At 54.5% G+C, this 27,560-nt stretch overlaps 1 protein-coding gene across 2 annotated transcripts; it reads left to right on the forward strand.

Annotated features, from left to right (window-relative positions):
• Positions 1–9,763: 9,763 nt before the first annotated feature.
• On the forward strand, positions 9,764–26,938 carry SLC4A1 (solute carrier family 4 member 1 (Diego blood group)). Of its 2 annotated transcripts, XM_043466991.1 has the most exons (20): positions 9,764–9,865; positions 14,405–14,487; positions 14,601–14,718; positions 15,670–15,734; positions 16,585–16,765; positions 16,858–16,993; positions 17,414–17,537; positions 17,691–17,772; positions 17,943–18,139; positions 18,614–18,824; positions 19,033–19,239; positions 19,388–19,536; positions 19,651–19,845; positions 20,961–21,134; positions 21,575–21,664; positions 22,172–22,338; positions 22,831–23,084; positions 24,107–24,276; positions 24,369–24,545; positions 25,231–26,938. In XM_043466991.1, the coding sequence occupies exons 2-20, from the start codon at positions 14,473–14,475 to the stop codon at positions 25,309–25,311; spliced, it is 2,793 nt and encodes a 930-aa protein (XP_043322926.1). In that variant the 5' UTR covers positions 9,764–9,865; positions 14,405–14,472; the 3' UTR covers positions 25,312–26,938. The 2 variants fall into 2 exon arrangements, with proteins under 2 accessions (XP_043322926.1, XP_043322936.1); XM_043467001.1 differs by lacking the exons at positions 9,764–9,865; positions 14,405–14,487; positions 14,601–14,718 and adding an exon at positions 15,284–15,356.
• The last annotated feature ends 622 nt before the right edge of the window (positions 26,939–27,560 follow it).

Here is a 27,560-nt window from a genome sequence, read left to right on the forward strand (position 1 = left end):
ATGAAGTCTTAACCAGTGGACCACCAAGGAAGCCCCAGGTTCTGAGTATTTCAAAGGGTGAGAAAGAGGGAGGACACAGGCAGTTTCCAACTGGGTGGCTGGCAGCCTGGATAGCCATGGTCAGTCCCTGCCACCCCCAGTCCTGAGCTCCTATGGGGTGCAGGCCCGCCCTGAAAGCAGAGACTGACAATCACAGGGGGCCACAGGGAGGAAGGAGATCCCCGCAGGACTGGCGGTCATCTGTGCTGGGTCAACCCAAGGGTAGCTGCCTGGACAGGAGAAGGGACTGAGCTCAATTTTAACCTTTAACCAGTTCAAGGGAGAGCATGGAGGCTAGGACCAGTTCGGCAAGGCCTGGGATCTGGCGCAAGTTCAGACAGGAAGACCAGGCCAGGAGGTCAGAAGGAAGAATTTGGACTTTATCCTTAGGCACCAGGAGTGGCTGGCAGTAGGGGCGGGCTAGGTGTGCGTGGTCAGCGGGTCCCTGGAGCATGTGAGAAGGAAGAGAGGACCCTCTCTACAGGCTCTCTGCCCACACAGGGCTCCCCATGCCCGGATCCCTGCTCCCATGCACAGAGGCCCCAGGACGTGTTGTCTCCCCCGTGGAGGCCCCCGCTCCCTAGACTCCAGCAGGTTCTCCTCCAGCCCTCAGGCTCTCTGCACCTCCCCGCAGGCCCTTCGGGTATAGAGCGCCCCACCCAGGCCTGTGTCTGGGGTCACCTGGGCCCCCAGTGGTGAGAGTGGGGTGTTGAGCCTCTCCCAGTGGATCCAAGGAACTCTGGCCAGCCCTCCCTGCAGGCCTGGGTCAGTCTAGTGGGCGGCAGTTTCCAGTCTGTTGCAGCCCCGCCCCTGCCCTGCTCCTGGGCCCTGGCCGGTGTGGCCTTGAACTCTCACTGACCCAGAAGAGCCACTTCCTCGAGAGGTTTCCCTCCCTGTCCCCACCCCAAGCCGTGGACCCTGGCTGTCTATGAGCGAATCCTGCTCCAGGTGGCTGCCAATGAGCTGTGTGAGCTCTGGTTACATGACCTCTTTATGCCCTCCCTTTTCTTCCAGTTTTGTGAACATTAACAGTTGCACAGCCTGTGAGTAAAGATAGCTTACCTTATGAAAGGTGGTCTTTATGCCCTGCAATCAAATAATTGCTGTCTGGATGAGGAAGCAGAGGGTCAGGGGTCGCTACTTAATGGGAAAAAGATGAGGTGGAGAGATTTCAGTGTCCCACCCTGGGCTGGGGCTTATCCTAAGATTAAACTCTTCCTTTTGTTTTTCTTTAAGATTTATAAAAATGTAGACCTGATACTGGGAAATACTGAAGGCCAAAGGAGAAGAGAGCGGCAGAGGATGAAATGATTAGATAGCATCACGGACTCAATGGACATGAATTTGAGAAAACTCCGGGAGATACCGAAGGACGGGAAAGCCTGGCATACTGCAGTCCATGGGGTCGCAAGGAGTCAGATACGGCTTAGTGACTGAAAACAACAACAATTTTTAAAGTCTTTTTTTTAAAAGTCTTTATTGAATTTATTACAATATTGCTTCTGTTTTATGTTTTGGGGTTTTTTTGCGGGGAGGCATGTGGGATCTTAGCTCCCCAACCAGGGATCGAACCCACACCCCCTGCATTGGAAGGCAAAGTTCGAACTGCTGGACTGCCAGGGAAGCCCCCAGCTCTTCCTCATTTCGAAGCCCTGTGGTCTCTGGGGATGTGTGAGCACCCTAGAGCTTCTGTCTCCACTAATGGCTTGTGCTTTCACCCCTGGGGCTAGATGGTGGGATTAAAGATGGATGAGGTAGTCCTGGCAAGGGTGGGAAGATGCAGGCTCCTGCAGACCAGGTTGGAAAAAGGTAGTGACCTCAGGGGTCAGCACACAGGGAACAGGGATAATACGGTGAAATGTTCCACACCAGAGTACCACCTTTCAAGACGCCTCCTCCCTGGGCATTCCCTGGCCGTCCAGTGGTTAAGACTCTGCGCTTTCAGTGACGAGGGCCCAGGTTCCATCCCTGGTCTGGGACCTGAGATCCCACAAGCTGGGCAGCGTAAGGGGCTGGGGGTGGGGAGGAATGTTCCCTCCTTGAAGCCTTCCCTGACCACGTCATTCTCTTACTAGAGAGTTCTTGGGGCCTAAGAAGCTGCAGCTTAGCCTCGGTGAGCTATGTTCCGTGTTTCTGCATACGGTTGGGGCCGACCATCTAGTCACCATGGAGTCTTTTTTTTTTTTCCCCATGGAGTCTTTTTTAACGAGCTTTCCCATGTGTTAGCTCACTTAATCCTCCTAATAGCCCTGGGAGGGAAGGATGAAATGTGCTTAATTCAGGAGGCATTTATCTCACGGATCCTATGTAACAGCCTCACCTAGTGAGTAGCAGAAAGGTTACAGAAACTTACCCCAGCCATTTCTTGTGTTTATCCCATTGAGGCTAAAGGCAGTGTAAGTGAGAGTTTGAGACAGAATTTTCTAGGAAAATGGCATTTACAGACTCCAGGTGTTTGTGTCCTGGCTTCTAACTAATTCAGGGTGGAGCTGAAGGATCAGAGAAGCCAGCATGTGAGTGAAAGTTGAAAGAACACTGGAACCCCAGAGATCTTGGTCCTGTTACCTCCTGTGTGACCTTAGGTGGGTTACTTAATCTCTCTGAGCCTCATTTTCACTATCTGTAAAATGGGAGTGAGAATGCATCCCTCATATAATTATTGTGGGGAGCCTTTCAACCTTTCATTTAACAAAAATTCAGAGCCTACCCTGTGCCAGTTACAGTGATGGACAAGCCTAGCAAAGAAGTTGTCTTCAAGAAGCTACTATGTATAAAATAAATAGGCTACAAGGATATATTATACTCCACAGGGGATATAGCTAATATTTTATAATAACTACAAAGGGCATATAGTCTTAAAAATTGTGAATTACTATGCTATACACCTAAAACTTACATATTATTGTAAGTCAACTATTACTACAGTAAGTTTTTAATAAGTATAAAAATAAAAAGAACTTATCTTCATGGAGTTTATGGTCTAGTGGAGAGAGAGAACAATAAATTGAACGGGAAATTATCAGCTGATAGGAAAAAGCAGGTGATGTGATCCTGGCTGAGATTACTGGGTGTTCTCTCATTTTCAATCTCTCTTTTTTTTTTTTTGGTTGCAAGATCTTGATCCCCATCCAGGGAATGAGCAGGGCCCTCTGCAGTGAAAGAGTAGAGCCCTAACCACTGGATCCCCAGGCAATTCCACTCCTTTTTCCTGTGTAACTTTGGACAGATGGCTGGCTCCCTTGAAGCTCAGTGTAGCCATGAGGTTAAGTCCTAACCAAAGGGATGTAAGCAGAAGGAACCGCTGGGAAATATCCTTAAAGAAAGGGACATGTCTTCCTACTGGCTGGAATGCAGAAGTGATAGCTGAAGCTCACATAGCCACATTGGACCAGGAGGAGGAAAACACCCACTTGATAACGCCACAGATGGAATATACCTGGGAAGGGTTCCTGATACTATGAGGGACCAGCCTAGACTTCCTACACTGTGCTATGCTTAGTCATACAGTGGACTGTAGCCCACCAGTCTCCTCTGTCCATGGAATTCTCCAGGCAAGAATACTGGAGTGGATTGCCTTGCCCTCCTCCAGGGGATATTCCCAACCCAGGGATTGAACCCAGGTCTCCCGCATTGCAGGTGGATTTTTTACCACCTGAGCCGCCAGGGAAGCCCAAGAATACTGGAGTAAGTAGTCTATCCCTTCTCCAGGGGAATTCCCAGCCCAGGAATCGAACCAGGGTCTCCTGCATTATAGGCAGATTCTTTACCAGCTGAGCTACCGGGGAAAAGCCTCTAGACCTTCTACTTCCAGGCTTTCACATCAAAGAGAAATAAACTTTGGTCTTGCATAAGCCAATACAATTTGAGTTTTTCTCTCATACATGGCTCACCCTGATTTTCCTTGACGTGGGATAGAGTGGTTGGAGTTTTCTCTAAGTGGGTGATAAAAGATGTGGGGGTAGCATTTGATTTGAGACCTGAATAGGCAGAGGCAGATTGGGGAGGAGCATCCAGGCAGGCTGGGGAGACCCAGGCAGGAATGATGCTGGTGCCCTGACAGAGCAGAAAGGCAGGCGGGAGAGGAGAGCAGGAATAGCCCGGAACAGGGAACGGGTGTGGGGAATTCATGCAGTATTTTACCCAGGGGAGTGATGTCGTCTGATTTCTGTTTCTCAAAGCTCACTCTGAATGCCGGGTGGCCCCTGCGTTGTAAGGGCCCCTAGTGAATCCAGGAGGCCAGGTTCCAGGCTCCTGAGGTGATGGAGGAGTAGGATAGTGGACCTGGGGAGAAACAGTAGCGATGGAGAGAAGAGGATGGGACCGTGGAGGTGGAGCCAATAGAATGAGCTGTGGTTGGATGCAGGGTGAGGGAAAGAGAAGAATCAAGGAAGTGCCTCGATTTGGGGCATGAGGAACCAAGTGAAGACTGGACGAGGCCCAGAGTTTGTTCCTTTACCTATTTGTGTTTAGGGGTAAAGGTTAGAATTAAACAATACTGTGAAGGCATATCGCCCATATGGTCTTTTTCAAATAGTAATTGTCTCATCCATGCTTTCAGCAGTGGGCTAAGGGACCGATTTTTGCACTGATTCCATTCAAAGTCAACACATATGAACTATCAACTTCGAGCAGAGCTGTGGGCAGGGTTTAATGGACTGTGCAATGGTCTCTGTCCTTAGGGCTTACAATCTGTGGAGGAAAAAGACAGGGCCATGGATCATCCCAGTAGAGCCCAGATGGGCTATGACACAGGTTGGCTTGGGCTGAGCCATTTCAAGCCGCCAGGGGTGAGGAGTGTGGGAGGAGGGAGGCTTCACAGAGTCGAGGATGCAAGAGCTGAGCTCTGAAGCTTCAGTTCAGCAGATATAGAAAGGAAAGGAGCTTCAGGACAAGGGAACAGCATGTATAAAGACCCAGAAGCCTAGGGAGTCCCCTGATGGCCTAGTGGTTAGGATTTCAGGCTTTCACTGCCATGGTCTGTCTTCAACCTCTGGTCATAGAACTGAGATCCCGCAAGCCAAGCCATGTGGGAAAAAAAAAAAGACCTAGAAACCCAGAAAACACAGAACCTTCAGAGAAGAGCAAGTGTCAAAACTCAGAGAGCTCACAGCTCCAACTTGAGACCCCTTGAACAGATTTTATTCCCTGGGCTACCCCCCATGCCACCCCCTACCCCGTGATCTCTGGAGAGCCAGGAGGACTTCATAGCTCTCCAAGGCTCCCCTTTGACCGCCCTCCTCCTCCTCTCTTGGAGAAATCCCACCCATCCTTCAAGGCCCTGCTGGAACCCTCCTCTCCCTGTTCCTTGAGCACTCAGCTCTCAGGGGATCCTGTTGACTCCCAGTTCATATCTCTGAGTGTCTTATATTTCAAGATCTGACCTGGCTGCCCCCAGACAGACAGAAGCTTCGTTGCAGGATGCCTGCCCCCGCCCCAGGCCAGCCCAGGGTGCTGGGGATGTAAGTCAAGGGGTGGAGGATTCCAGGAGAGGAGGGCTGGACCAGCTCGTCTCTGAATGCAACTTTCCAGTTCCAGTCCGATTCCCCTGCTTCCCCACCCCCTCACCCCTCACCCCTTTCTGTAAGGATGACTGGTCCATTCACAAATACAAGGATTACTGCCCCATTTCCATTCACTCCCACACTGCTCTCATTCTCAACCCATGCTGTACCTTATACCTCTGTTCCCCCCACCGAGAAGGCTTGCTTCCATTTCTCCTGATGGATGTTTCTTTTTTTTTTTTTTGATGTTTCTTTAAAACTTTATTTTTTTCAGATTATTTTATTATTCTGATTGTTATTTTACCCATTTCAATTTTTTTAACTGTGCCGTGAGGCATGAGGGAGCTTAGTTCCCTGATCAGGAATTGAACCTATGCCACCTGTAGTGGAAGAGCGGAGTCTTAACCACTGGACCACCAGGGTAAGTCTCATGGACTTCTCTAAGACTCAGCTCAGAGGACTCCTTGGAGACATCTTCGCTTCGTAAATTCCTCCTCCCTCGGGCCCCCCATTCTTTGTTCACACCCCTTGTTGTCGTCACACTCTGGTTATGTGCTAACACCTGCTGCCTTCATTGAACTCCTTGAGGATAGATGTGGTGTGGTCCCAGTCACCTGAGCCACAGGTGACCTTCAATCTCCATGGCTCATTTTCCCCATTCACAACTCAGTCCCTCTCCTGCATCCAGAGCAGATTATGTTCTCAAGCCCCTTTCCACCTGTCATCCCATTTGGCCCACACGATGGCCCAGAGTGAAAACCAGCATGGGAGAGAGGAGGTGATCAGCTCAAGGTCACCCAACCAAGGGCAGAGCCACCTGCCGCAGCAGTTCACACTGAACCTAAATGTCCTTCTAGCCATGGGGCATGTGCCTTTAGGGCAAAATCCCAGTGGTCTGAGTCCCCAGTCCGAGAAGGCACAGGAAGTCACGTCTTCACTAGGCGATACCCATGAGTCCAGTCATCTGGTCAGAACTTGTCCCCTCTGCCAGTCCCCGTCAACTATCTGGACATCCCCATGCTATCTGGACATCCACTCACCTTAGCTACCACTGCTCATCACGACCACTTTGCTCTGGACTTGGGCCCAGACCCTCCCTTCTGTTCCCACAGGGGAACTGTCCAGCAAGGCTTTCTTTGCTGGGTTTCTGGGGAGAGCATCGGAGGATCACCTGCTGGGCACTGAAGAGCAGGTATGAGATTATGAGGTGGGTCTACCTTTAGTGGTCACTGGCCCATCTAACACCTCACTGCTATGCCCTTTGTAGGGGGCAGCTCATCTAACCCTCATGACCCCAACCCCACCCCCTCACAGAGTCTTAGCCTCTGTTCCTTCAGGCCAAAAGAAAGAAAGCAACCTTCCCTTCCTCAGTCCCCTGCCAAATCTTCACTTCTCACTGAGGACTGACCGTGTCCCAAGCTGATTTAAAATGAGAAGGACTCCTCCCTTCAGGAGAATGTCACAGTCAGTCCATAGGGCCTCCCTCAGAGACAACCTGTCCCAACCCATGGATCTGGACTGCGTGGTCTGGAATAACATCAGATGGGTCTGCAACCAAGTCACCAGGCAACTTCTACAGACCTGGCTAGGGGCTCCACCCTCGGTCCACCTCATTCTTGCCACATTTGACCTTGGCACTGACTTTGATGAGCCCAAACTTTGACAAAGGCATCCATGGACCTTGAAGAGGGACCAGGTAAGTGCCTCCCTTCATGCTGCAGGAAATGGTGGGGTTGGGATGGCAAAAGGGGCTGCAAGTGATGAGGATGAGGGGGTTGCGGGGTGGACTAATCTGATGTCCTCTCAAGACGTCCTGGAGCTCTGCTCAGTTCCCCAGAGTCCAGGCCTCTGACCCGCTCCATCTAGCCCAGGGGCAGGGCCAAGGGGAGGGGAGCCTTGTCTTGTTTCCCCAGTGCCTGGCACTGGAACCTTCAGATGAATTGAACTGACCCGAGTCCAAATTGGGATAAAATGAGCGAGAAGAGCCATCACTTCTTCCTGGAAAATCTTTAAAACAAGAGAAATGTGACATTGGGCAGATTTGGGGGGAACATCCACCAAATTCAATCAAGGTGACAAGAATGATCAAGAGCACGTGGTGTGAGGAGGAAGGACCAGAGGCCCATCTGCTCTGATGCTGCCAGGGTGACTGGTAGGCTGCGGGGGGCTGGTACCTGCAGAACAGCTGGGTAGATTCTCCTCATAAGCCAGATATTCCTGTCATTCCCCATCTCCTTGCCTCCCACCCAGCTAGCTGCAGGTCCTTTCCAGTCCCAGGAAAGGTGCTCTCTGGCTGCCTCCTCCACTTGGCTGCCTCTTGGCTTCTGGGACAGGCAAAGGGCTAGGTGCCTGGGCCCCCTGGGCCCCCTGGGCCGTGCAGGGAAGGCAGGGCCTACATCTGGCATCCATTCACTGCCATGCACCACAGGAAACAGCCCAGTCTGGACTGGGCCTTGGGACACATGCCACCAGCCGGGAGACTGAGCACCAACATGGACCACTGGGAGGCATCCCCGGGCCCCTTCACCAAGACCTCTCTGCTTCTACTGGCATCAAGGCCAAGGGTGGCAGGAGGGAGCCCAGGGCTTGGCATCAGGCAGAACACCAGTGGAGGGGCCTAGAGGAGTCGTCCACCTCTCCACCCTCAGGTTCCCCTTCTGTAAGAGGGAAAGAGCAATAATACACAGTGCCTTCCTCAGAGGGGCTTGCAGAGCTCAGAGAGACGATGCGTGTGAAGCCCTGGGCGCAGGAACCTGAACAGAGCAGGTGCCCATTCACTGGTTGTTCTTTCTTTCTTTTTGTTTGACTGACCAGTGTGACATGTGGGGTCAAACCCATGACCCCTGCCTTGGGAGTGCAGAGTCTTAACTACTGAATCACCAGGGAAGTCCCGTCACGGGTTATTCTTTTTACTGGGAAGCCACTTTACCTCTCTGTCAAATGGGGGGTGGGGGGTGGGGGCTGTAAGGATTAAGTGTGACCACCAGGTGAAGGCCCGCAGGGCAGTGCCTGGAGCAGATTCCTCAGCAAACAGGATTCCCTTTCTCCCTCTGCCAGGGCTGGGCACGTGCAGGCTCGTGGTGAGACCCAGGAAATGGCTGTGGAACTGCTGGGTATGCCACCTCTCTGACCTGGTCTCTGGGTTGCTATTGTTCGAATCCCAAGCAGGAAATCCCCAGCCTGGCGGCCGGGGAACCGGCACTCTCCTTTTACAGATGAGGTCACAGAAGCCCAGAGAGAGGCAGGCACTTGTCCCACGTCCCACAACCAGGCTGGTTCCAAGGGGGCTGGGACATGGTTTTCTCCCTCTCTGCAGTGTCCACAAAACCCCCTTTCTGTCTGCTTTCAAACCTCTGTTCATCCTTGCCAATCCGAACTCATCTTTCAGCCCAGGAACAGGTGACCAGTTCCAGCAACACCCCCACTCTCCAACAGCAGAGACTGCCCTGCTGGGGGGTGAGGGGAGGGCCACGGCGGGGGCCGAGAATGCGGCTGCTCTGGCCCGGGGGCCTGGGCCGGGCTGCCGACAGAGGAGCCAGTGTGCCAAGACATTGGGGCTTTGTGAGCTCAGAGCAACGTGTGGGGACGTTGTTTGTGTTGACCTGAGATTGTTTCAGGTTGATGGAGGGGCAGTGTCTTAGCGTCCAGGTGCCAGTTCTTTAGAGTCAGTTGCGGTCTTGAGGAGAGGGTGGCTGGGTTGCCCTAGCCTGGGGCAAGAAGGGGAAGGGGCTGCTTGAGCTGGTTCCTCTGGGGGTGGAAGGGAAGCCTACAGAGGAAGGGTGAGTGAGCCCCCAAGGGAGGGCACCAGGACAGAGGTAGGTGAAAGCAAGCACCCATGCAGCTTGGGGCCTGAGCAGAGGGGCCTGGACAGAGTGAGGATGGACAGAGGCAAGAAAGGTGCATCCAGAGGTTGGGGCGGACCAGCTAGGAGGCTGGGCTCTACAAGAACCCAGCCATCAAAGGCTAGTTCACGAAGGAAGATCCAGGAGAATCTTAGGGGCCAGAAGGGCCTTGGGAGGCCTTGGGGGCTGGCCAGTGGGGTTGGGTGGGGTAGGCCAGACTCACAGCTGTCCAGATGTAGGTGAGAGATAACTCTGTTTACCAGGCACCCAGAAGGAGCAGGGCAGGGGGGGTGGAAGGGGCTCCCAGGGCCCATGGGGCGGGCAGATTAGGAGGCGGGGGCATGAGTCAGGGGTTTGGGAGCTGCCCCCGGGGCCTGGGAGCCGGGACCTATTGCCGGCTGGAGCAGGTGTGAGCTCATCTGGGTGCAGAGGCCACCGGCGGCTGCAGGAGCTCGCCGAGGGACCCCCAAGGCTTGTGAGCAGGTGAGCAGGGCGGGGTGGGGATGGGGTGGTCCTGAGGCTCCTGTCCTGAAGGTTTCTGCAGGTGCCCAACCTGAATCTGGGCCCAAGCGGGCATGGGCATTGGCCCTCCAGGGGTTGCTGGTGGTGGGGTGAGAATGTTATGATGTGTGTTGTTACCCCTCAGGGCACAGGCCCATTGGCACCTGCAGCTGGGAAGAGTGGGGCGGCAGGTGTTGGGGGGAAAAGGCTGGCACGTGGCAGCAGAGCTGTGTGAATATGTGTGTGGAGGGCCAAATCTGATTCCCCTCCAGGTGTGGGTCCTTGTCAGGCTCCTATTTACCAGCCCCTTGAATCACACAGGCTAAGGTCTCCCAGCCACTCAGTCCCCTTTCCTTCATGTATGGGGATCCCCAAGTCACTGTCTCCTGCCTAGGAGGAAAATTGTCAGCTGACACTGCTCATTTTGAAACATTTCCAGGGACTCTAGCCAAGGAGACCTGGTGCTGTCCCCATCTTCGGGGGTGTTAGGAGGGAAAAGAGGAGTCCCCCGTCACCTGAAGGTCTCCAAACACAGGTTAATTCCATGGGAACTGAAGGAAAATCAGAAGGGAATGAAGACAGCAAGTCTGCCTTTCATCTCTAGGAGCAGCGCTAATGATAGCAAACATTCAAAGAGAGCTCTTTATGTGCCAGGCACTACTCTTTTCTCATTTTAACTTTTTATTTTATATTGGGATATAGCTGATTAACAATATTGTGACAGCTTCAAGCGAACAGCAAAGGGACTCAGCCATACATACACATGTATCCATTTTCCTCCAAGTTCCCTTCCCATCCAGGCTGGCCAGGCACTATTCTGACTGGTTTATATGCATGAACTTTCTTAATGCTGCAACAGGTCTATGGGGTAAATAGCATTATGGTGGTGGGGGTTTAGTTGCTAGGTCGTGTCCTACTCTTGCAATCCCATGGACTGTAGCCTGCCAGGCTCCTCTGTCCATGGGACTCTCCAGGCAAGAATATTGGAGTGGGTTGCCATTTCCTTCTCCAGAGGATCTTCCTGACCCAAGAATCGAACCCGGGTCTCCTGCATTGCAGGCAGATTCTCTACCAACTGAGCTATGAGGTAGCATTATGATTACCCCCATTTTACAGATGAGAAAACTGAGGCACAGAGAGGTTGAGTTACCTCCCCAAGGTCACACAGTGAGTGGCAGGGCTAGGATTTGAACCCAGGCAGCCTGACTGAAGAACCCACACTCTTAGTCACTAATACTAAACCAGCTAATAGATATTTTATCTTCTGGGAGGCAACTCAGCACCATGGTTAGAGTAGTATCTGGAGGAAGACAGGCCAGGGTTTAATGCTGCCTCTGCTATTTACCTGCTAGGGAACCGGGGCAGGTAAGCCTCTCTGAACCTCAGCTTTCTCATCTGTAAAGTGTGGCTAATGACACTGCCCACTTCACAGAGTGGTTTGCGAATCATCAGAGATAAGACAGCGCAGCTATGTATGGTGTCGGGGTGATTACACAAAGGTGGTGTCCTGTGCTTCCAGGGAGCCTTCCCCCTCATCTGGTCCGCTCCCCTCCCAGTCTCTTCCAGCTGTGTTCCACCTCCTGGGCCCCAGATGCCCTGCTCCCCTTTATCTGCCTGGCCCTGGCTGGTGGGCTGGCCAGGTGTTTGGTATACTTCCAGACACAAGTCAGCCATCGAGGTCCAGGCTCTTATCATTGCACGCAGAGCAAGGCCTGCAGCTGGGGGGTGGTTGGGCCTAGGGCAGGCAGCAATCTGGGTCATGGGTGCACCCTCTAAGGCCCCAGAAGAGCTCAAGGCACCTATGTTCTCCCCTCTTCTCTCTCACTGATGTCTCAGGACCCCAGCAGGAGGGCCTCTCTGCTCTCAGATGGGAAACTAAAACCACAGTGCCTGCCCGAGGAGGGCAGTGTTTAGCACCTCAGGGTCGACAAGGTAGAAGCGGCTAGAGATCTGAGGCCCAGGTGGCGACAAGACCAGAGAAGGAAGAGAGAGGTTAAAGATGGGAGAAGAGGAAGGAGAAGGGGACAGGAAAGGACAGAAGAGGGAGAGAAAAAAGGTGCATGAGGACTTCCCTGATAATCCAGTGGCTAAGACTCCGTGCTCCCAATGCAGGGGGCCCTGGTTTGATCCCTGGTCAGGGAACTAGAATTCACATGCTGCAACTAAGACCCAGTGCAGCCAAATAAATATTTTAAAAATAATAATAATAATAAAACATAATTAAAAAAAAGAAAAGGTTTTCTCTGCAATACCAGAGACCTCGAATGCCAAGTCCCCTGCAGTAGGGACACCCCATCCTCAGACTTTAGAATTCCCTGCATGGCCATCACCCCACCCCAAGGCAGGGACCCTTGCCTTCCTCAGTTTGGGTCAGGGGCTCGCTCACTCCCCTTCTGTAAGGACTGCAGGACTATCTATTCCTCAGAAACAGAGCTCTGGAGTGGGTAGCCAGTCCCTGTACGTTCTTTCTGTATATACTCCCTGTCCTGTTCCCTTCCACAGTGCCCAGCCTTCTCTGACATGGTCTTCTCTCTGCCTCTTGCCACCATTCCTAACACCTGGACTAGCCCTTCCCATCTCTCAGCCCTTCAAATCCCACCAGTGCTCTGGGGGCAAGCGCCAATATCCCCTCCTTCAGGGACACTCTGCCCCTCACCCCATCAGCAAGTCCTACTCTCCCTCCTGCCACAAACATCCTTGGCAACCAGCACAGTCCGCTCACTGCTTACGTTTGTTTGGGGCACGTGTTTTCTCTTGAACCTCTTCACCTGTCATGTGTTCCTGGCTGGTCTCCCCAGCCAGGGCTGTGAGCTTCCGGAGAGCTGAACAGTGTCTTGTTCATCTCAGCTTCCCAGTCTCTATGCCAGGTGTGGAGGGGCACGTTGTCAATCTGACTCAAATCCATGTCGCTACAACATGGTATGCAGCCTGCCGTGGGTGAAGGGGAGAAGGATGTCCCTCCACACCCAGTCTGGGCCATAGCAGGCACCCCTGTGTTCTCTTGGGCTGCTCCTCACATTCCTGGGGTGGGCGTCCTTCCTCTCCACTAGAGACACAACTGAGAAAACGGAGCTGCAGAACTCCATGGCCTCCTGGCTGGGTCCTAGTCATCCTGGCTTCCCAGCCCCAGAGCCCCAAGCCTGCAAGGGGGAGCCATTCTTCCACTCTTTCAACATGCTTTTTTTTTTTCCAATTTTTATTATAGCTGCTTTTTTTTCCAATTTTTATTATAGTTGTTTTACCACATTGCATTAATTTCTGATTTACAGCAAAGTGAATCAGTTATACATATATATATAGCCTCTCTCTTTTGAATTCCCTTCCCATTTAGGTCACCTCAGATCATCGAGTAGAGTCCGCTGTACTATACAATAGGTTCTCAGTAGTTATCTATTCTATACACAGTAATCAACAGGTATTTATTGAGCGCCTACTACGTGGCAACAGTTCTGCTAAGAGTGGTGGATCTAGTGGGGATTGAGACGTGCAGGATCTCAGTGCTCATGTGGCCTCCCTTTTAGAGGCATCCTCAGATCATACATGGGCTTCCCTAGTGGCTTAGACAGTAAAGAATTCACCTGCAAGGCAGGAGACCTGAGTCGGGAAGATCCCCTGGAGAAGGGACTGGCTACCCACTCTAGTCTTCTTGCCTAGAGAACTCTATGGACTGAGGAAACTGGTGGGCTACAGTCCATGGAGTCGCAAAGAGAATGACACAACTAAATGACTAATACTCACTCAGACCATACATACACAAATGAATCAAGAAACCAGAAAATGACAGACTGGGTTAGTGATTGTTAGGGTGGTCAGGAACGGAATCTGAAGAGCTGGCATGTGGGCTGAGGGGTAGGAAGGGCTGAAGTCGGGGGAAGGACATCCAGGACATGGACAAAGCAGGTGCAACGGCCCTGGGGCAGGAAAGGGCTTGGCAAGCAGGCCAGTGGAATAGGTGGTGAGAGAGCAAGAGATGGAGTTCAAGATGGAGTAGGGGAGAGAAGCAAGGCCACATCATCCAGGGCCTGTGAGCCACTCCTAAGGATACCACAGCCCTGTGCCCAGCAGGAAACAGCCATTTCTGGGAGAAGACAGTGTTTTGTGGAGACTCTCAGCTAAGCTCCCTGAAAGAGGGACAGGTCATCTCCTGAAGTTAGCTGATTCCTGGGGAGGGGCAGGAAAGGAAGTCAGGTGAGGACTGGTGGATGGAGGAAGGATTTTATTTGAAGAACAACCCCCATCCTCCCAAACACCCTTAGGTTGATGCCAGCCAAGTTTCATCTTGCCTGCACTGTACTGTCTGCGTCCCTTGCACACCTGCCCTCACCCCTGCAAACCCAGCTCCTCCCCTCAGCCCCCCACTTACACTTCTTTCCTCTAACCGCCCCCCCGCACCCCCCTCCCCCGTCTCCTAACACTCGGGATCCCACTTCGATCAAATGCAGCCCCCTGGGGAGACGAAGGGGCGACCCCAGGTTGTCCCGTGCCTTACCCAGCCTGTACCATCCCCCCGACCCACCACAGGAACTCCGAGCCCGGGTTATGCTGGGGACTCAGATCACCACAGACAATTGAACAATCAGGACAGCACCATGGGGGATCCAGAGGTGAGTCTTTGGTGGTGTCTGCAGGGTTCCCACCTGGGGGCTCTGGGAACCCAGCCCTGGACTCCCACCTTCAGAGCCTCCCGCAGCCCAGCCCTGATGGCAGCTTCTCACAGGAGTATGAAGATAAACTGGAGGAGATCCTAGACCAAGAGGAATATGAAGACCATGAATCCATCACGATCACAGTGGAAGAGCCAGAAGGTGGCACAATACAGGAGGAGGAGGCAGAAGGTGAGCCCATCTCCCACCCTCTTGTTGGGATGAGCTACTGAACCCCATCATTGACAGGTGGGGAGCTTGTCTTTGCCTTCTTCCCCCTCTCCACCGGCCCAGCCCCAGGGCCAGTTCTCCTGCAATCCTGGCTGATTGAAGGATAAACAGTTTTGTTTGAAATGATCACAGGAGGTGACTGGGGGCAGTGGGGGGGCAGGACCAGTCACCCATTACTGTGCCCCGTAGATTTGTGAGCAGGCAGTCAGCCCTGTCTGGAACGAGGACATGAGCCCCCATGCCATTTGTACCCATCCATCTTCTGGGACAAGGTGCTGGGCCTGTTCTGAGAACATTGTTCTGTTTGGAAGTCCAGAAGTCCTGAGAAATGGGGGGCTACGGGGACCCTCAGGGCAGAGAGACATGAGGAAACCTTCCTGGGCTTGTCCAAGGTCTTGGTTGGGGAGCCCTGGGAGGGGACCTGTTTACTGTCAACTGGACTTAAGTGCTGGCAATTAATATAGGAGATAAGAGGCCCCTCTGGGAAATGAGGGCTGGGGGGGTGTGGGGGCCAATATAAAGGCAGCCCCCACCCTGGCTCCCAGAGCTCTGCTTGGAGGTGGTGAGAAGCTGCTGGGCCAGTGAGATTGTTGAGGCAGGTGGGAAAAAAGAAGGGAATCTGGTCCCAGAAGGTAGCAGGAGAGGGAAGGGAACTGCTGTTTAGGACTCCCCAACCCCCTTGGAGATGACCCTCCTGTCAGCGCGGGGGGGATGAGCCCCAGGGGTCTTCCACAGGGCTCAGATGGCGAGTGACAGAGCCAGTCTGGGCCAGGAGCAGGCAGGGTCCCAGCCAGGGGCAACGAGAAGGAGAGAGGCGTCATCCTGTGTGGTCTCTGCATCTCGTGGGGATGGGGCAGGAGGGTCTTGGGGGGATTGTCTGGGGGCATTGCTAACTGGCTTTGGGGTTTTCAGCTCGGGTCACCCAGCCGACAGACACAGACTACCACACCACATCTAAATACCCAGAAACCCACAAGGTGAGCACCCCAGCGTCCCCCAACCTTCTTTCCTGTGCTGCCCTTGGGACCAATCATTCTACCAGGGGAGGGGAGGGACGGAGGGAGAGCTACAGCTTTGGGATGGGGAGACTCCACAAACAGAGAAGGAACGGGCATCCTGGGAAATAAGTAGAAGAGGACATCTCCCGGTGAAGGGGGAGACCTGGGCCTCCTTGCACTCATGGGGAGCTCCCTGGACAGAGGTAAACTGACTGTTGGAGGTCTGAGCCCCCAGGTCCGCTGGCCTGGGCTGGGCTGTCAGGTGCCCCCTGGAGAAGCACAGAATTACATGCATGCTCTCCTCAACCCAGATTTCCCTCCCCAGGCCCCCCATGTCATTGCTGGGCACCAGCCTGTGTAGCCAGTTAGGAAATTGGGTCTGCCCTCAGCTAGGCCCCTGGGAGTGGGCCCCTCCTCATGGAAACCCAAGGGCATGCTGAGCCCATGCAGAAACATTAGAGGCAAGAGACAGACCCAGTGACTCCCAAGGCTTTCCTCTCCTCTCCCATGCCCACTCTAGCACCCCTTTTGAGTATCTTCAAATGCCTCTGAAATGGGGGAGGGGCCTGGTCAGGAAGTTGGGGGACAGAAGCAGAGGTGGGGGACCCTCAAGCATCTCCCCACATGTCACATCTCACTCTACACCCCCAGGTTGTAGCCCCTGATGGTCCCCTCTGAGCTCAGGCTCGATCCTGAGTGCCCCAGGACCCTGGGCCTCTGACAGACACCCCTCAGGGCCTGCGAAGTGCCCACCGTACTCTGGGCTGCCAATCCCCCCTACAGCCCTGCCCTGAGCCTGAGGGACTAATTCAAGCCTGTGGGGCCACAGGTGTACGTGGAACTGCGGGAACTGGTGATGGATGAAAAGAACCAAGAGACACAATGGATGGAAACAGCACGCTGGGTGGGGCTGGAGGAGAACCTGGGCAAAGATGGGATCTGGGGCCGCCCCCACCTGCCTTACCTCAACTTCTGGAGCCTCTTGGAGCTGCAGAAAGCCTTCACCAAGGGTAGGTGAACCCTCTGCAGCCCTGCATGTAAAGCCTGCTGGGAGGAGGGGGCGGGGGCAGGGCCAGCTAGCTCACCCCTCCACTGCCTGCAGGTACTGTCCTTCTGGATCTGCCGGTGAAATCCCTGGCCGAGGTGGCCGACCAGCTGCTGGACAGGTTTATCTTCGAGGGGCAGATCCAGCCAGACGACCGAGACAATCTGCTCCGGGTCCTGCTGCTGAAACACAGGTGCCCCTGCCTGCTGGGCCCTGGACCCCATGCCCACAGGGCCTACCTCCCCAGCCCGCCTGCCCCAAGCTCTCCCCGGGAGCCCCTCCCCACCAGGCTGGGTCGCACTTTTCTTTCACCATGGCTCCTGCCTCCGACACCTCTCAGGCGGTGACCGTACCTCCATGCTTAATTTTGGGGGCCACTGGTCCCCAGGAGGACAGACTCTCAAAGTCCCTCCCTCCATCCATTCTTCTGGCTCTACCTAGTCAGTCCAGACTGAAGCCACTCGCTTACAACCACAATGTCCTTCGGAGGAGGCCGATTCTCCTTCCACCCCCGGGCCTCTCTAGTCTGGCCGCTGGCGAGTCCCAGTTTCCACTCTGCAAACAGCCCGGCCTGAGCAGCCTTCTCAGCCCATGTCCCCTGTGTGTCCTGCAGCCACGCCAGCGACATGGAGGCCCTGGGGGGTGTGAAGCCTGTGGTCGTGACACAGTCTGGGGATGCTTCAGAGGCTCTGCTCCCACAGCATCCATCCCTGGAGACAGAGCTCTTCTGTGGACAGGTGAGGCTGTGCCGAGGCCTTGTGAGGAGAGCCGGAAGGCCCTCAACCTGAACGTGGTTCTAAAGGAGAGCGGGTGGGGGATCGGGGGTGGGACGCTCGGGTGTCCAGGGCCCGCAGTGGCCGAGGACTCCCCTCACCACCTCCTCCCAACAGGGAGAGGGTAGCACCGGAGGGCACGCATCTGAAATTCTGGGAAAGAGTCCCCAGGACTGGGAGGCCACCCTGATGCTAGTGGGTAAGTGGCCAGTGGGCCCCTTCCCTCATCCCTGCACACTCCCTGCTTCCGCCTCCTGCCCTGGCACAGCCCCTCCGTAAGCCTGGACCCCACCAGCACTGCTCGCGCCCTGCCCCCGCGCCCCCCACCTCCCCCACAGGCCTCAGCACCTCACTTCGTCCACCCACCAGGCCGTGCCAGCTTCCTGAAGCGACCGGTGCTGGGCTTCGTGAGGCTAAAGGAGCCGATGGAGCCGGAGCCAAAGCCAGAGGGGTCGGAGGAGCCGGCAGTGCCTGTGCGCTTCCTCATTGTGTTGCTGGGACCCGAGAGCCCCAACCTCGACTACACCCAGCTGGGCCGAGCTGCCGCCACCCTCATGTCGGAGAGGGTGAGGAGGGGCCGGCGAGGGCCGGGGGAGCCGGGGGCCCTGGGTGGCAGGGGAGGCCCGGCTTACTTTAACGTCACGAGTCTGGCCTGTTCAGTTGGATCTATCCTGTCTGGCCATGGGGATCCAGGCCCGTGTTCTGGCCTAGCCCTGCCTGATCAGGCCTGGTTTAGCCTGGCCCACTGTGTCTTGGTTCTACCTGGTTAGGTCTGGTCTGGTCTGCTCTTGTTCCATCTGGTCTGCTACAAGCCACTTGGTTCACTTTAGTTCTTTCTGCTTTCCCCACTCAGGGCCCTGTCTGCCCTTTCTCAGTAGAGGGTGGATGGATGGAGGGACAGGGCAGGAAAAGCAGATCTTAGCTGGCAGGAGCTGGGTGAAAGGATTCTGATCCCCAGTCCCCAGAAGCTTTGGCTGTGGCCTCCTGGGTCCTTTTATCCAGCAGGTCCTAGTGATTCTGATCTTCTCTCCTGCCCCCAGGTGTTCTGGAATGAGGCATACCTGGCCCAGAGCAAGGAGACGCTGGTCCAATCCCTGGAGGGCTTCCTTGACTGCAGTCTGGTGCTGCCTCCCTTGGATGCCCCCTCTGAGAAGGCCCTGCTCAGTCTGGTGCCTGTGCAGAAAGAGCTGCTGAGAAGGCGCTACCTGCCCAGCCCTGCCAAGCCCGACCCCAGTCTCTTCAAGGACCTAGGTACCTGCCCTGCCCTGCCCAGCCCAAGTTTTTTTGAGCCCCCAGACCCCTAGCACGGCCCTGTGAGCCCCTGGCTCCCCCTCCCTGTCCTCATCCCTCCCAGCCTCCCGGATGACCCCATTCCCATCAGGCATGTCCTCCTCGATTCCCCTCTCCCCTCACCTCCCCCTTCAATACTCTGTGACCATGGTCCTGCCCTCCACTACAGATGTGAGGAAAGGTCCAGGGGACACCCCAGAAGACCCTCTGCAGCGGACAGGCAAGCTCTTCGGGGGACTGGTGCGTGACATCCGGCGCCGCTACCCCCACTACCTGAGTGACATCACAGATGCCTTGAGCCCCCAGGTCCTGTCTGCCATCATCTTCATCTACTTCGCCGCCCTGACCCCCGCCATCACCTTCGGCGGCCTCCTGGGTCAGTGCCTCCATGTGTCCCACTAACCCTCACCTCTGACCCTCTGGCCTACGTATCAGCCCCGATTTTGCCCCAATCTGACACTCTGGGCCCCTACATCAGCTTACCTGTGAAATGATCTTGACCTTGACCACACCTCCTCCCGCAGGAGATAAGACCCAGAACATGATGGGAGTGTCGGAACTGCTCCTCTCCACTGCATTGCAGGGCATCATCTTCTCCCTGCTGGGGGCTCAGCCCCTGCTCGTGTTGGGCTTCTCGGGACCCCTGCTTGTGTTTGAGGAAGCCTTCTACTCGGTAACTCTATTCTGGCCCCACTGTGACCCTGTAACTGGCCCCCGGCCCCACCTGCTTAATGCATGGTGCCTGGGCCCATGTATCTGACCCCAGCTCCCTCTGACCACCCTACAGTTCTGCCAGACTAACAACCTGGAGTACATTGTGGGCCGTGTGTGGATTGGCTTCTGGCTCATCCTGCTGGTGGTGCTGGTGGTGGCCTTCGAGGGCAGCTTTCTGGTGCGCTTCATCTCCCGCTACACCCAGGAGATTTTCTCCTTCCTCATCTCCCTCATCTTCATCTATGAGACCTTCTACAAGCTGGTCACGGTGAGGGCTGCAGGAGTGTTAGAGGCGTGCGCATCCATGTGTGTGTGTCTGTGTGTGTGTGTGACTATGCACAAGCTATGTGTCTGTGGGTGTCATTGCACTAGTGTCTGTTTGGCATTTATGTGGCCATGTTTTCACGGAATGTGACTGTGACCACATACATGTTGACACCAGCTGTCTGTGGGCTGGTATTCTCACCATGACTGTGCATGAGAGGGCCCTTCTGTGTGCAAAGGCCCATGTGTATAATCACATACAGTGACTAATGGGCTTCCCTGGTGGCTCAGATGGTGAAGAATTTGCCTGCAATGCAGGAGACTCAGGTTTGATTCCTGGGTTCGGAAGATCCCCTGGAGAAGGGAATGGCAACCCACTCCAGTATTCTTACCTAGAGAATTCCATGGACAGAGGAGCCTGGTGGGTTACAGTCCATGGGATCACAAAGAGTTGGCTGCGACTTAGCACTTTCACTTTCATGTGTGTGAGACTGAATGTGGGAGTGAGTAGGCATGGCATGGTAGCAGAGGTCCTGGAGGCTCTGAAGCCCCAACCTGCCGCTCCCTCTCCTGCTGTTGCCCTTAAGAACCACAGGGCCTGCAGAGCATGTGCCCTGCCTCCTCATCTCTGTTACCTTGAACTATGCCTACCTCTGGGTCTGCATTTTATATGGAGGAAGGGTGAATACTATATCTACCCCTGATTCTGCTGGTTGATGGGTATTTCTGTTTCAAAGTCTTTGGAACCCAAGTCTCTTTGGAAACTTCCTTGGCACTTGTTTCCTGCCCTCCAGCCTTCTCATGGCTCCCAGGCCCTGCATGCATGTACACACACACACACACACACACACACACAGACTCATTTCCTCCATGGTCTGCCCCACCCAAGCCTAGCTTGGTCCTCAGTCCTGAAAACCAAGCTGTGGAATCCCATTGCCTCTCTGTTTACACGACAATTGAGGAATAAGATAGGTAGATGCATGATGGATTGGTGAATGGATGCTGAATAGAGAGATAAATGGTGAATACAGAGATGCATGAATGGATGATGGATAGATAAATGATGGTTGGAGGATGGCTGGATGGGAAGGAACAGGATGCCTTGGTTTTCTGCTGCAGATCTTCCAGGAACATCCACTGCAGAAGAACTATCAACACGATGTGCTGACAACACCGAAACCCCAGGCCGCCCTGCCCAACACAGCCCTCCTCTCTCTTGTGCTCATGGCTGGCACCTTCTTCCTCGCCATGATGCTGCGCAAGTTCAAGAACAGCTCCTACTTCCCTGGCAAGGTCAGCACACCCTCCCCACCTGTCCTTGCCTTTATTGCCCCATCCAACTCCAAGGCCTCAGCTTTCCCAGTGCCATCATTTCCCCTTCTTACCCTAGATTCCCATTTCTAATTCCAAGCTCCACTGGCCCCCTCATCACTTAGGATTTTACCCTTGAGACAATTCCTTTCTCAGCACATCCAGGCTGAGGACCCAAGTCGGGAGCCAAGGATAGTTCTTCGAAGGGGGTGGAAAAGCTGTGGGGCTGGGGTGCGGCGGCGCCAGGGGGACAAGAAAAGAGGCAGGTATGTAGAGGCGCAGGACAGGTTATCAGATGTTGATGGACCCCCTGAGAAGAGTGGGCACCTCCTGGTGAAGATGGGGCAGGAATGGGGCCACGTGGAAGGTGGGAGGTGGGAAGCCACTGGGCACTGACCGCCGGCCCCTCCACCTGCCCTCAGCTGCGACGGATCATTGGGGACTTCGGGGTTCCTATCTCTATCCTGATCATGGTCATGGTGGATGCCCTCGTCCAAGACACCTACACCCAGGTGACCCTCTCTCCCCACCCCACCACCTTATTTCATTCCCCCAGCATGCCCCTTCCCCTAAACTGCCTTCCCACACTGGAAGCCAGCTAGAACTACCCCTCCCCCATCCCTGCCTCCCCTGGGAGCCCCGTGTTCTTCCGACAGCCCCTCAGGACCCCTCTGGCTGCAGCAAGGGCCTGGGTCAGGTGGCCTCCTTTTACTCCTTAATCCAGGGCGATAGGAAAGAATCTGCTTTGGAGCCCAGGCTGTCCTGAGTATGAGTCTCAGTTTTGCCACCAAATAGCTGGGTGATGCAGAGCCAGCTGCATAACTTCTCTGATCCTGTTTGCTCATCCATAAAGTAGGGAATGAGAAAATGTATATACAGGGCCTAGTGCAGTTATGGAGTACAAAGTAGATGCTCAATATAAGTAAGTTCCCGAGTGCCCAGGACCCTGGCTCCTTCGGTCCCCACCTTTCCCCATCCTCCTGCCCCCGAGTGTTCTCACCAGCATTCTCCTCCCACAGAAACTCAGTGTACCTGAAGGCCTCGCTGTATCTAACCCCGCGGAGCGAGACTGGCTTATCCACCCACTAGGCATACGTGTCGAATTTCCCATCTGGATGATGTTTGCCTCTGCACTGCCTGCCCTGCTGGTCTTTATCCTCATCTTCCTAGAGTCCCAGATCACCACGTAAGAGCCAGGGTGGGATGGGGCCTGGGAGGCTCCGAGGCAGAGAAAGGGACAAGCTCCCAGCAGGCAAGGGACTAAGCGCTCAGAGGAATGACGGGCGGGCAGGGGCTGGTCCAGATTGTGTGGGACCTGACATGACATTATTTGAGGGGTGCTTTTTAAGAAAAAGAATATAAAATGAAAACTGTAAAATTAGGTGCTAGATCTTGGAAAGGGCCTGTACCGGTGAGGTTCTCTGAAGTGTACGCTTCTTCAGTTTCCGAGTAGAACTGCTGCTGGGTGTTCTAGGCAATGATGAAGACATTTCTGCTCTTAGAGTCTCTACTGTCAAGATGGGGTGGGGGTTGAGGGGTGGAGCATGGAACTCCAAGGGAGAAGGGCAAAGAAGGACCTACTAAAGTAGAGGGACCCAAGCCTGGGGAAGAAAAGAGGGGTGAAGGGGGGTTGGGGTGAAGGGGAGCCCTGCTTACTCCTGACCTTCTGCACCCCCAGGCTGATCATCAGCAAACCGGAGCGCAAGATGGTCAAGGGCTCTGGCTTCCACCTGGACCTGCTGCTGATCATGGGCATGGGTGGGGTGGCCGCCATCTTCGGGATGCCCTGGCTCAGCGCCACCACTGTGCGCTCTGTCACCCACGCCAATGCCCTCACTGTCATGAGCAAGGACAGCACTCCAGGGGCTGCATCCCAGATTCAGGGAGTCAAGGAGCAGCGGATCAGTGGACTTCTGGTTGCTGTGCTCGTGGGTGAGTGAAGACTGGCCACACTCTCCAAACTTTCCACCACCCGCTGGCTCTGCCCCTTAGCATCCAGTGTCCCTCCAGCCCTGGCCCTGCAGCTAGGTCTCCCCAAACACCCACTGCCCACATCTCCCCAGCATCAGTTATTCACATGAGGGAATTCTGGAGGAAGTACCCCAGGCACTGAGATGATGGGCATCTGTGCAGGGCACATGGGGGGACCACTTGCTGGAACCTTCTCTAGACAAGACCCTGTAGTCAGAACTTCTCCAACAGTTCAGTGAACTGTGATTCCAGCCCTGACTGACTGCTGACCCGGCATCCCATCTCATCTCTGGGCCTCAAGTTTCCCTGCCTGCACCATGAGAGGGTTCATTAGATGCCCAAGGTCTCTCCCTCTGTGACTGATACAAACAGCAGGGCTCCTGGAGCAGGGGATGGGTGAGGTGAAGACAAGAGGCTCAGGGATCTGAGCTCTGGATCAGCCCAGAGTCCAACAGGCTCCGTGTGTGGGCAGCGCCACGGTCACTGTTGGAGAGGCCAGGGAAGCTTCCTGAAAGAGGCAAAGTTTATGTTAGCCGGAGGAGAGCTGGGATTTGGCTAGGCGGAGGGTGATGGAGGCATTCTGGACTGGGGTAAGAGGAAAGGTGGGCTTCTCTGACCTCTGTGACTCCCTCGATTAAAGGCGTAGGCTATGACATCAGGCAGGCAGGAGTGTGTAGCCTTAGGTAAGTTGCTTCACCTCTCTGTGTCTGTTTCCTCACCTGTAAAATGGGGATAACATCTATCAAGAGGATCCAGGGACTTCCCTGGCCATTCAGTGATTAGGACTTGGCACTCTCATGGCTGTGGGCTCAGGCTCAAGTCCCTGGTAGAGGAACTGAGATCTTACAAGCCATGTGGCATGGCCAAAAAAAAAGAGGATCTACAGAAGGAGTTCTATATAGTCCCTGTGATTTCGTTCCTCAGCCCCTGCTGGTGTCTATCCTTGATCCTTGGGGGCTAAGACTGCGTGATTCTCCCCGCAGGTGTATCCATCCTCATGGGACCCATCCTCCGCCACATCCCCCTGGCGGTGCTCTTCGGCATCTTCCTCTACATGGGGGTCACATCCCTCAGCGGCATCCAGTTGTTTGACCGCATCCTGCTTTTGTTGAAGCCACGCAAGCACTACCCAGACGTGCCCTACGCCATGAGGGTATGCGGCTGTCTCGGATGCCCAGGTTGGGGTGGGGTGGGGGGTCTGGGTGCCCAGGCTGGGCAGGCGATGACCCCAGCCTCTGCCCACAGGTGAAAACCTGGCGCATGCACATGTTCACGATCATCCAGATTGTCTGCCTGGTGATACTGTGGGTAGTAAGGAGCATCAAACAAATCTCGCTGGCCCTCCCCTTTATCCTCATCCTCACGGTGCCCCTACGCCGCTTCCTGCTACCACTCATCTTCCGGGACATGGAACTCAAGTTTGTGAGTCTCTGCTCCCACCCCCATCCCCCTCACCCATTTCCTCTGACCAGAGGGCACCACTCCAGGGCAGGGGGCAGAAAGGGGTCATCTGTGGCGCTGGGAGAATGTGGTGGGGAGGGGCCTGGGAACTAGGGAAGGCAGAAGAGGGCCATGATCAATGTCTGGGTATCCAGGCCTGCCTCCTCATCCCGGCCCCGCCACGTCTTGGTGGGTGACCTGGAGCAAGTGGTCTTGTTGCTCTGTACCTCAGGCGTCCTCACCTGGAAAGAGGAGAACAGTGACAGGGCTAGTGAGAGGGCTAAGAGGCTCGTGGGATGTGTTGCTTATGAATTGTCCTGACCACTGAGCGGCTAGCCCTTGGTCTTCCAAACCATCTGTCTAGTCACTGCTCCAACAGAATGCTTCCACAACGAGACACAGGTCACTGCGGCACTGCCCACATGAAGGGGTCTCCTGCCTGCCTTCTGGAGGCCCTCCCCCACCAGGGACCAGATTCCCAGGCGTTCCTAACCCTGAGGAAACCCCTCATCTAGACCATCCCTAGGGGACGAAAGGACAGGACGGGAGACTTGACCCAGGTTCAGAGAGAGACAGGCTCTGCTGACTCCAGAAGTGCCTCCGTGCAGTGGGGAGGGCTCACGTGGCCCCTCAGCTGCTCACCCTCTGTCCTTCCTTCTTCCCACAGCTGGATGCTGACGACGTCAAACCGATCTTAGATGAGCAGAATGGTCAGGATGAATATGATGAGGTGGTCATGCCTGTATGAGGGGAGAGCCCGGGCCCTAGAGCCCCCTCCACCATTTCACTTCCCCGTTCTCCCAGGAAAAGCAGAAGTTCCTGGGCACCCCATGGACTCCCAGTTGCCCACTGGGCAGCAGTGGAGGTCCCGAGGACAGGGGTGGGGGAAGGAAGGGGTGTCTAGGAAGCTTTGCATGAAGGGTAGACTGGCTTTTCCGGATGGAAATGACCAGTGGGGCCCAAAGTAGGGGATTCACTGAGCAGTCCCTCCTGGGCCACACTGCTACCTGAGGGTCCCGGCCTGAAAGACTGAAATCTTAGTCCTACCTCCTCAAGGCACAGACAGGGGCAGTAACAAGGTGGGAGTTGGTGCGGGGGTGAGGATTCAAATTCCTGCTTGCTATATGACCTTGGGAAAGTCCCTGGATCTCTCCAGCCTCTGCTTCCTTATCTGTAAAATGGGTATATTGATAATCCTACCCACATTACAGGATGGTTTTTGAGGACCATAGATAAATGTGAAAAAAGGGCTCTGTAAAATCTGAACAGACTATTAGACAATAGTCATCACCCTTCAAGCCTGCCCAAGGTTACCCAGCTCCTGAGCCATGCAGCTGGAATTTGACCTCTGAGGCCAGAGTCTACTCCAGTTACCCGCCTTTCCAGGCTTAGAGATGTGCCTGCTGGTCCCTCTCTTCCCCTTCTCTGCTCATACTGGGACCCTCTTCCTCCGGGCAGAGGAGGTATCCTGGTAATGGCAAGGATCAGGTGAGGACAAAGTTAGGGCTGAGACTCAGGACTCCTAAGTGCTTGCTCTCTCTCCCATGCTCTCATTCATTCACTCATTCATTCATTCCACAAACATGTACCAAAGGCCCTGGACCCTGTGGCCACAGAGGTGACTGAGACAAGACCTTGCCCTGGGGTTGGGGGTGGGGGGCAGTGTACAGTCTTTTTGATTTGGAGGGGGGTGGGGGGATGATGGGAAGATAGGGAGGAGATGGGTAGGGGGACAGAGGGAGGTTTGTAATTTATACCTTGTATATTCTCAGAGCTTTCATTGTACTTCACCTACGCACATGCACACGCATATACGCATACCCTGATTGTCCTCAACTCCACTTAAACCAAATCTTGGGGAGAATCCCAATTCGACCAACTGGGGTAGGAGACAGTGGTGGCTGCAAAATATGGGCAAAATCTATTTTTTTTTTTTTTACAAAAGAAAAATGTAAAAAGAGTTGAAAGAACTGGAAGCAGTGAGAGATGGTTGAAACTGGGGATCGGGGTGTGACAGAAAAGAAAGGAGGCTGAGAGAGGACTCTCGGGTACCTCTTGAAGGCTGATAGCTGCTTCCCACCACTTCACTGTTCTATGCCTCAATTTTCTCATCTGTAAAATGGGGATGATAATGGTACCCACTTTGTAGGATCACAATCAGGATTAAAGGAGACAGTGCCTGTAAAGTGGTTGCTTAGCACAGACCCCTAAGCAGGAGTTCGGCAGAGTTAGCCACTGATCTTGTTATTCTGAATGGGATGTCCCTGTCCCCACCTTTTGCTCCTTGATCACTGCCAAGTGGAAAAAGTCACTCTGCTAACATCCTTCCCCTTGAAGGTGGGAAATAGGTTTTACTAATAAATACATATATGGTAGAGTGAGGGCTGTGCTGGAATTCCCCTCCCAAAGTTGGGGGGGGGAGTCCCAGGAGTCTGGGCTGGATTAGTCAGACAAGGAATGTATGGTGTGGAGCTGGGGCAGGGCTGTGGCCCTGGGAGGAGGGTGGAGTTGGGGGGGGGGTGGGGCAGGGAGGGGGGGCGAGTTGGGCTAGGCTGGGGGAGGGGGAGAGGCAGGGCTGGTGGGGAGGGCCAGCACCCAGTGAGGGAGTGGGAGAGCAAAGGAAGACAAGTTTATGCCCCGATAGCCCGCCTCTGCAAAATAAGCAAGACCCATGGAGGTGGGGAGAGGGGCTTTCCAGGGGCCTTGCCCCCTGCCCCTTGCACAGTGAACCCCACGTCCCTTTAGGCCAGTTACCTCCTAGCTGGGACTCATCAGGCTGGACAGAACCTCTAAGGGAAATTGCCAGAGGACTTCCCTGGTGGCTAAGACTCCTTGCTCCCAATACAGGGGGTCCAGTTTGATCCCTGGTCAGAGAACTAGATCCCACATGTCACAACTGAGACCCAGAGCATCCAAATAAATAAAAAGAAAAAGAAAAGAAAAAAAAATTGCCAGAGAGAAAACGCAATTTGCCATGGGTCACAGAAGAACAGCATC

This window comes from Cervus canadensis, chromosome 1 (genome assembly GCF_019320065.1).
Source record: "Cervus canadensis isolate Bull #8, Minnesota chromosome 1, ASM1932006v1, whole genome shotgun sequence".
NCBI lineage: Eukaryota > Metazoa > Chordata > Mammalia > Artiodactyla > Cervidae > Cervus > Cervus canadensis.

Excerpts from the sequence above, each read along its gene's own strand:
- SLC4A1 (XM_043466991.1), top strand. Across the intron at positions 17,773-17,942 it reads GGCCACCCTGATGCTAGTGG|GCCGTGCCAGCTTCCTGAAG; the intron begins GTAAGTGGCCAG and ends TCCACCCACCAG. Across the intron at positions 23,085-24,106 it reads TCTGGTTGCTGTGCTCGTGG|GTGTATCCATCCTCATGGGA; the intron begins GTGAGTGAAGAC and ends TTCTCCCCGCAG.